Genomic DNA, 9,033 nt, shown 5'->3' on the forward strand with positions numbered 1-9,033 from the left:
CCCATCCTGCTGACGACCGAGCCTGGGGACGGAGGATGGGCTGGGACCCTCGGCTTAAGGAGGCTGCACTCACGATGTCCGAGTGGAAAGGCTTCGCGTTGGCCGTGCGGCTGGAGCTGCTCGTGAGGGACCAGACCTTGGTTTTGTGCTTGAAGGCGGCTCTCACCTTGAAAGCAGGGAAGGGATCATGAGAAGCAATTTCAGAGGCTGCAACAGCCGTAACCAGAGCAGTCTGTGCGGGTGCAACCCCGGAACCAGATGTGCGGGGAAGGTTGGGATTTGGAAATATCAGAGGCGGAGCTGGCGGCTCCACAGCTGGGCTGTGCATCGCTGCTCTGTGTGGCAGACCCAGGTTGTGTCGCAGGCCAGGGAAGCTGCGTCTGGAGTGGACTCTGCTGGGCTCCTCACACTCAGCAATGAATGTCCCGGGGTGAGTGTGAGACAGAAGCAAACAAATAAAAATGCGTGGCGGGCGGCTGGGTGGACTTCCATGGCTGCACTGCCTTCCCGCCACCCAGAGCCACCTCAGGCCTTGCCAGGGGTCACTGGCCATTGTCATCATGCAGCCCTTCTGCCCAGTCACCATCATGCTCAGTGACTCTCTGCTCTGCCCTCCTCGGCCCACTTGGCCTGTCCTTGCAAACGGACACTGCCACTGAGAGAGACCGGGCAGGGTGACCCCTCTGCCCTGGCCCATTCCCCACCCCAAGGCAGCTCCCACAGCGTCAGCCTGGCAGGGGCTCAAAGCTGACTTGGGAAAAGTTCTCCCACAGGAACAGAAGTCCCTGGGGCAGCCCCTGCTTTCCCCCAGCCAAGTACATGGCAGGTGCCAGGCTCAGAGCAGCACCGAGAAGAATGAGCCTGTGCTGGCTGCCCCAGAGTCCAAGGAAGCCACGTCACAAAAGTCCCCTTCCCACCTTCCATGGACAACAGCCCTCCCTCTCACAGCCAGGCCAGCTTCCCCAAGGCCTTGAGGAGGACTTTGGGGAACACGCCTGCATCTCCCCAAGATGCAGTCGCCACTTCTCCAGGGAGAGAAGATGCTTGTCCATCGCTTAGCAATAAGGCAGGGAGAGAAGAGCTGCCGAGCAGCAGGCCCAGGGCACACAACTTGTCATCAGGAACACGGCTGGCTCAGGATTTGAGTCCCAGACACCACCCTGACAGGGCAACGCTAGTCCCACTCCTGTGACCTTTCAGAAAGGAAAAGCCAGCTTCCTACTGCTAGGAAGTAGAGTGGACGTACCTCTGAATTCAGGAGACAATGGAAGAGGAAGATGAACAGTCCCTGGGAAGGGAGGGAAGAAACGGAGATTAGAGCCCTTTGCATGTAGCTAGGAACACTGTCTGGAGGTTCCTCCATGCAGCCTGAGAGTGGCACTGGCAGCCTGAGAGTGGCACTGGCACCGCACACTGTGACACCAGGTCCCATGACCTGGGGCCCGTGAGGACGGAGGGGCGTGCTGGGTCCCACCCTGTGATCCAACCTAGATTCAGGCAGCTGCTTGGACCGAGTTCAGAAAGGGGGGGCTGCGTGGGCAAAGGTGCAATGGCAGGTGGGTTCCCAGGCAGGCTCAGTGCGGAGCAACGGCAAGCACTTCCGGAAGGCGTGCCACCGGCCCTGCAGACACAGACACAACTCGAGTAGCCTGGGGGCGGCCGGGAGGGCCATGGATGGTGAAGGGGACCCATGCCTGCCCTCCCTTGTGGGCCCATGGGTCTGAGGGCCCTGACCCTTGGCATCCCAAGTCTTTGGTTCCCCGGTGACCCTCCCCGGCCCTTCACATAGAGGGCAGTACCTGGGGGCCACCCTGGCCACCTCTTTGCCTGACTCTTTCTAGAGCTGCCACAGGCTGACTGTCTTACTGTCCCTCCATTCCCAGCCAGGACGTGCCAACTACAGATGCCGGCCAGAAGCACAGGCAGCCCCACCCTGAAGGGGTCAGGATCCTGCAGGCCCTGCTTTCTGAGAGTCCTCAGGCTTTGGGGATGCCCTGCATTACAGGCTCCTGAGGTATGGCGGGGAGGGCAGGTCTCCCTCCAGCCCTAGGTCCCTGCACGCCTGCTCCTGATGGCTGGTGGCCCCACCTCCCTGCCACTCCCCGTGGGCTCTCACCTGCAGGGAGTTGAGCGTGGCGAACATGTACTGGAAAACCACAGCACAGCCGTTGACAGCAAGCACGCCAAAGACCCACGAGGTGCCCAGGATGGGCAGCAGCACGGCCACCGCCTTGGCTGTCAACCTGGAGAGAAACAGTGACAGTCATCCTGAGCAGCAGGAGGACAGGTGCAGGCTGTGGGACTGCCCTCAAGACGCCAGGATTCCAGACGGGTGTAGGCACCGCCCCGCTGGGAGCAAGACCTGGGGTCCTCCCTGCAGGTAGCCTTGGGTGAGGCGTTTGCCTGGAAGGAGCTTCGGTGTTTCCACACCTCCATCCCCTTACAGCTGGTGGGTGGGAGAGAGCTCTGGAAAAGTTCAGATAGCACCCAGGGCTCACCCAGGCCACAGGGAGAATCTGCCCAGGCCCAGGGCTTGCATTTGAGCTGTTTGCAAAGATGAGGAGGAGGAGCCAGGCCGGAGGGGAGAGATTCGGGGGACTGAAGCAGCAGAGGGTCCCCTAAAGCATCCAGAACCCAGGCCTCCTGTGAGATGCTTGGAAGGGGGCAACGAGGCCTGGGCCTGAAATGAGGCCACAGCCAGGAAGAATTCTCCAGGCTTCTCTGGGCTGCAGCCCACGTGTCCCCCGCTGATCACCTGAACCCTCCTGTGACACTGACAGTGAGTTCTCAGAGGGCAGGACTGACGGACCGTCTTCATGGGCCTGGTCATGCTCAAAGGACGTGCTGAACAAAGGCTTGCGGAACTGCGCTGTGAACTGACAGAGCCCCATCCCCAAACACACCACCCTACCAGCATGCGTGTTTATATCCTTAGAGCCCCATGGGCCCTCGACACAGGAGAGGCAGGTTATATACTGACCCCGTTCATTTTCTAATAAGGAAACTGAGGCCCCACAGCCCCTGGTAATAGCTAAGGTGATAAGAGGGTTTCATCAGGGGCAGGACCAGAGGGTATGCAGACGTCCCCACCTGGGCCAGAGTCAGCACCCACTCTGACTGGGCCCACCAGCTGTCTGCCTCAAAGCCATTCCTGATGTGCTGTGTAAATCATGGCCGGCTAACTCCAGTCCAGTCTATCCTGACTTCTGGAACAGCTGGGCTTTCCACAGCAGGGACCTTCTGCCTTTGAGCTTTAGAGAAAAGTCTAGAGACGAGTCTAGAGTTCCTGCTGCCCAGGTCAGCCACTGCCACATGCCTCAGTTTACCCCTCATCACTCCGCCCAGTGACTGAGACTGTCACCCTCACAGACTGTGGATTCCCTAAAGGCTGGAACTTGGTCTTTTGTCTCTGTAACCCCAAAGTGCATCCCAGCGCCAGGACTCAGAGGCTCTCAGGAGATAAACGCTGAATGAATGAATGGTGAACAAATGGACGGCCATGCAGCAGTGCTGCACACAGACCTGGCACCTCCCTGGAGGAGGTGAGACGCGGCCATAATGAGCTCCCTTGTCAAGAGCCCAAGAACCTGGCACTGACAGCTCCTGGCAATGGGTGCCTATAACAGACGCGTTCCAGCACTTCAGATCTCAGAGAAGCTGCAGCCAGCTTGTTCTCACAACACTAACGCAGCAGAAATAAAACACCTGTCTCTGAGAAACAAAGACATCATGCATTATTCAGCCACAATCTTTACATCCCGGGAAACCGTATTTGAAAGGAAAGGTCACGGAGAAATAGGTACCAAAATGTGCTACTTTTAAAGTGGTTTGACTTTTCTTAAAATGAACAATAAAAGAAGATATTAGGGGAAGACACCGAGCTGAAGCTCTGAGGAGTCTCAGCACGGCCAGAGCTGTCAGTGTTCCTGGTCAAAAGCAGAGGGGTCCCTGGATCTGGAGGAGGCTCTGGGCAGGGGGTGTGATTTCCTCTCTGATCTATGACCCCCTTCTGCTCCCCCAAGGTCAGCCCTGGCCTGGGGGGCTCAGGCCGAGTCTCCGGCCCCTACAGCCACCTGCTCACAGGTGCACCTCCGTGGGGGTCTCACCCTCACGCCCCCACCCCCAGGGTCCCTCTTGTAAAACCTGACCATTCCCTGCTTCTTTTTCAGGAGTCTGAAATCACAATCAATAAACAGAGACTTTTTAAAAAAGTGAAACCAGGCTTCTCCCCCTTCTCAGACCCTACCTGTTCTATTCTCCACTTTTCTTGTGTGTGCGTGGGGGGCCGGGGGGGGGGCAGGGGGGAGTGAAAGCCAGCGCTGTGGAGGGCCCTGAGGAAGAATCTTCTCTCGTTATTCACTGAGTACTGGGCTGCTTGGCACAAAGAAAATCACTAGCGTAAAACCAGAGGATGAGGAATAGGAAGGTGCTGAGGAAACTTCCTCACAATATCGTGACTGCCCTCTTCCTGCCTGGCGCTGCGGCTCCCTGGCTCTGCTTCCTCAGCCCTGGGAGTCGAGTGTTACACAATCCACACTAAGAAGACTGTGAGGAAGCATCCCCCAGGGGCAGACCTGGCTGCCCAAAGGAGAGGAGCTGAAGGCATTGGGGAATGTGCTGGGTTGCACAATGGAGAGGGACCCAGAGAGGTCTGTCCCCAGAGACACCTGCCTGCACCTCCCTGGGAGCGACGCATCCCCGGGCTGCCAGATGCAGAGTCAGGTGGGAACGGTGGGCAATGCCTTCAGCTGTGCCCTGCAAAGACCTGGGCATGCTCTCCCGGGGCACGCTACCTCGAGCCTTCACAAGAGCTGCAGACACAGTGCCAGCCTGTCGCCCGGAGGACATTTCCATGGAGAAGCAAAGGCAGTGGACAGAAGCTGCTTCCTGGATGGGCACTGATGGGAGGCTGGGGGCAGTGGGGTAGAGATGGAAGTTGGTGCACAGGTGTGAGGCAGGTACACGGGGCTGTTCTGCTGACAGTGGGAGTAGTCAGTAGTGGTCTCATCGGGCTCAGACAGGGCAGGGTGAGCTTTTGCTTGAGACAAGCTGGCAACAGACTGGCCGACCCTGAATGCTGAGGTGAGGGCCTGGGGAGCTGAGGGCTGGGTGTGGAAGGGACAGGTCCCTCCCCGGCCAGGCCACGAGGAGTCCAGCAGACCAGCCTGGTCTCAGCAATGGAAGAAGAAAGGACGTGATCTCTGACCCCACAAGCTTCTCTTCTCGCACGGGGCACAACCCTTGAAGGTTTGCAGGAGCTGAACAGCCCAAGGAGGCTGCAGCCTCTTGTCAGGTTAATTTATGGTGTTTGGAATTCATTACGGACTAATTCTCTCATAGATTCACTGCTGACATATTTACCACTTTTGCTTTCACATCAGAAAAGATATACGGTGGCTCAAGTAATATTACAGAATGTCAGCTGCCTGGTACCCATGCCCTGTTCTTCACAAAGCCCCCAAATTCCCTGTGAGGCACCGCCTCCCCAGCTTTCTGGCGCTGTGGTTTGGGGGTGCTGACTGAACAGTCACAGTCATATGAGTGAATCCCCTCTACAGGGTCTGGCTCAGGGAGGGCACAGGCCTCCTCCAGGTGCAGGCCTCTGTCTGAGCAGGTGGGACAGGGACTCCCCCGTGGGCGGGAACCCCTGCCACAGCCCTTCTGCCACCAGGGGGCAGAGTTGACCTCAGCCTGAAGCTAACACGGAGGATGCGAAGGAGGATCTGGGCCCCGGTGCTGCAATTACCAAACAATTCCTGCCACGCCTAGGCTTCTGAACTCTGGACTTTACAGTCACCTGCGTCAGTAAGTCCCCCTTCTGTAAGGCCAGCGCATGCTGGGATTTCTGTCACTTGCAATTGGCCGGGCCCTAACAGATGCTGTCAGGACACCCCGATGGCAGCGAGTTGTGTGGCTGGAATCCCTCCCAGAGACCCCCGCCCCTTCTCCAGGTGGGCAGCCCAGAGCATGCCAGAACACTACTCTCCCTTGGACTTGCCCTGATGTGCCAGCCGAGGGGCAACCTGTTATCATCCCGTTCTGCACGTGAGGAAGATGAGGTGCTGAGAGGCTAAAGAACTCGCTGAGTCCAGCGGATGGCCAGGGTAGAGGCAGGATTGGCAGGGGCTCTCTGGGTCTAGAATCTTCCCTGTTGCCGCCCCCTGCTCAGCTGCGCATCACCCTGGGGTGAAGAAATCCCTAGGAGAACATCCGTAGACCCTGTTCTTCTACACATGGGAGCTCTGGGGCTGGGTAAAGGCCTGGTCCTGGGTCACGAGAGCCACGCGAGGGCGTGAAGACAGAGCTGCCCCGAGATCGCAGCGACACTGAGCAAGTGGAGGGCTTTGGTGCCGGCCACAGGAGGCAGGAGCGGCTCTCTCTCCTGTGACCTCAAAGCAGTCCTCTGGGGGCAGAAGGGCCGTGGCACTGCTGGCAGCCTGAGGTCAACTTACTTGAAGGCACTGGGGTCTCCATGGATCTTGTAGTTGTCAGCGCTGATCTGTGAGATGACTCTGGTCACAGCGATGAGGATACCAATGTTGATCTGCACAAGAAGCCACGGAGGAAGGTGAGGAGGGACTGGGCTGCACCTGCAGGAGAGCTGCATCCGCCTGGCCACTGCCCTCACCACAGGCTACCCCTGCCCAGCCAGGGCTCCTGGGACACAGGGGCGTCGCTGGGACAAATCTCACTCTGTTCCGCGGGCCTTTACCGACACACACAACATGCAGGCCTGCCTGAGAGCTCCTGTGCTGTGAAGACAGCAGAGCCAAGTTCTAGTCCCAGGAACACATCCTGGCATGAGGGGAAGAGCCTGGGCCAGACCTCATCTTAGCATCTGCTCACTTAGTGTGACCCTGGGCAACTCACCCAGGTCCTCGGAGCCTCAGTGCCCCAGGTGATGAGAATGATGGTGCCTATTGTGCAAATGACTGCTCAAGTGCCAGGCCCCAGCCCAGCGGCTGGCTCTCATCTCCCACCCCGGCCCGGGCCTGCGGCTGTGTGAGCCACAGCAGCTGCGGCTGAGCGTCATCATCTCCTGCCAATGCCCCTCCTTGCTGGGAAACTGCTGGAAGGCTCCTGTTGGGACTTATGGCTGGGCGGGGCACTGAGGGGCCCCCGATAGAGGCTTCAGCACAACCTGCCCCTCACCTGGGCAGCTCCCTCAGTAGGAGGCTGGCGAGGCAGGCACAGCAGGGAGAAGAGTCCCCTAACGTCCTCTGGCTGCAGGGTTAGCGTGCGGGTTAGCCTTCTCTCTTATGTCTGAAAAATTCTGAGGCCGTGTAGAGTCAGCAAGGAGTGCAGCTCCAGCGGAAAGTCCTCTGTGTGAACTCTCAGGCACACACTTTCAGGCAATGAACAGGACTCTACCTGGCCAGCCTCACAGGGCAGCTGCTGTCCCTACGCCAGCCTGGGTGCAGCCAGAGCCTGGCAGTCTCTGAAGGGAGCTGCAGTCAGAGAGCAAGCCGCTGGGGCCCCCCACGGGATGGGCCAACCTCGCGGTTGCAAACATCTGCACCCCCGGACTAGGCGCCCGCGCCAGGCCTTTCGGAAGCACCAGCTGAGCCCGCCTCACCCTAGGGGCCTTGAAGGCACCTTCTGTGCCCAGGACTTTTCCACTGTGAGCCCTTCCCCTTCCTTCTCGCACAGCTCCCAAGCCCAGGAATCAGCAGGAGCCCTCCGCCCAGGGCTCTCTCAGCAGGAGACGGCCCTGTCTGCACCGAGGCTTCAGACCCTCCTGGTGCTGTTCTCTGGGGGAGAACGGTGCATGGTGGGACTGACCCCTCCTGCTTAGCCCTTTAGGACCCTATTGTGGCAGTGAGCACCCCAACTGTTCCCTCCTCGGCTCCTGTTTTCACTGACCACCTCAACACCTGGCAGCTCAGCTCATGCCCAGCTCAGCTGATAGTCTGATGCACCTTAGTTGCCCTTATTTTCCCATCTGTAAAGTGAGGCTAATAATAGAAGTGTCCCAAGGCCAGGGAAGAGAAAAGAAGTGAACATATTAGCCACCCAGCGTGGCGTCTGCACAAAGAGCATGTCCAGAAACGCGGATGCCCTCCAGCCAACCTCCCTGTGTAACAACGACAAGAAAGCCACACTCAACCAGGAGCAGAAAGCAGGAGCAGCATGGATGACAGGTCAGCGGTTTTCAAATGCAGTGATGATTCCATTCAACTAGGACAGTGACAAAAGCGTAAGTGATTAATGTGCAGTTATTACTTCAAGGAGTGGGGATTTCAACTGCAGACCACTGATGGTCACTGATGTGTGAGTGCAGCCCGTGCCCTCGGGGCAGGCTGGCCTTGGCCATCTGCCTGGGAAGCACTTTTGTGCCTCCAGTGGTGGCTACAGCATCACACAGAGGGAGGGTGGAAATGAAAGTTGCCCCAAGTCAAATTGCCACAGACGCTGCTTGCTCTTCTTACTGAGATTCAGAAGTTTTTCTTGAATAATTGCTTTTGGTGTGCATGCCTTTGTTTCTAGAATTCTGAATATTTTTTCAAAACAATTCTTCCAGTTCTTTCCTTGTTTTGGGGGTGGAGATTTCCCTAGGTCCTGACTCTGCCATTCTGCAACTCATGCCCTTTCCCTTGAGGGATTTCTACTCTGGGTACCTCGCCCACTGACACAGGCAGGGGACTGATCTGTAACACGATTGGAAACAACCTGAACGTCCACACCCAGACAGCAGGGTGGGGAGGCCACGCACACCAGACAGGAGGGCGGGGCTGAAAGACACACCCAGACAGGAGGGCGGGGCTGCCACGCACACACAGAAAGCAGGGCGGGGCTGCTGCTCACACCCAGACAGGAGGGCGGGGCTGCCACTCACCCTGACAGGAGGGCGGGGCTGCCACGCACACAGAGAGCACGGCGGGGCTGCCACTCACACCCTGACAGGAGGGCGGGGCTGCCACTCACACCCTGACAGCAAGGCAGGGCTGCCGCTCACACCCAGACAGGAGGGCGGGGCTGCCGCTCACACCCTGACAGGAGGGCGGGGCTGCCGCTCACACCCAGACAGGAGGG

The 9,033-nt window shown here is 58.4% G+C and overlaps 1 protein-coding gene and 1 long non-coding RNA gene across 3 annotated transcripts in view; one reads left to right on the top strand and one right to left on the bottom strand.

The window, feature by feature from the left end:
* ADGRD1 (adhesion G protein-coupled receptor D1) overlaps positions 1 to 9,033 on the bottom strand; it is a 190,553-nt gene that overhangs the window by 8,112 nt on the left and 173,408 nt on the right. For both annotated transcript variants that reach the window (XM_011961176.1, XM_011961167.1), the window contains 4 exons: positions 6,453 to 6,544; positions 2,117 to 2,243; positions 1,247 to 1,288; positions 74 to 166 (listed from right to left, as the gene is read on the bottom strand). In XM_011961176.1, the coding sequence (XP_011816566.1) occupies positions 74 to 166; positions 1,247 to 1,288; positions 2,117 to 2,243; positions 6,453 to 6,544 (354 nt within the window). The remainder of the gene's footprint in view (positions 1 to 73; positions 167 to 1,246; positions 1,289 to 2,116; positions 2,244 to 6,452; positions 6,545 to 9,033) is intronic.
* On the top strand, positions 5,695 to 8,475 carry LOC105525494. Its single transcript, XR_001003927.1, has 2 exons — positions 5,695 to 7,045; positions 7,779 to 8,475. It is a non-coding gene; the product is annotated as an uncharacterized LOC105525494 (long non-coding RNA).

Source organism: Colobus angolensis, unplaced genomic scaffold, assembly GCF_000951035.1.
Source record: "Colobus angolensis palliatus isolate OR3802 unplaced genomic scaffold, Cang.pa_1.0 Scaffold115, whole genome shotgun sequence".
In the NCBI taxonomy this organism is placed as follows: domain Eukaryota; kingdom Metazoa; phylum Chordata; class Mammalia; order Primates; family Cercopithecidae; genus Colobus; species Colobus angolensis.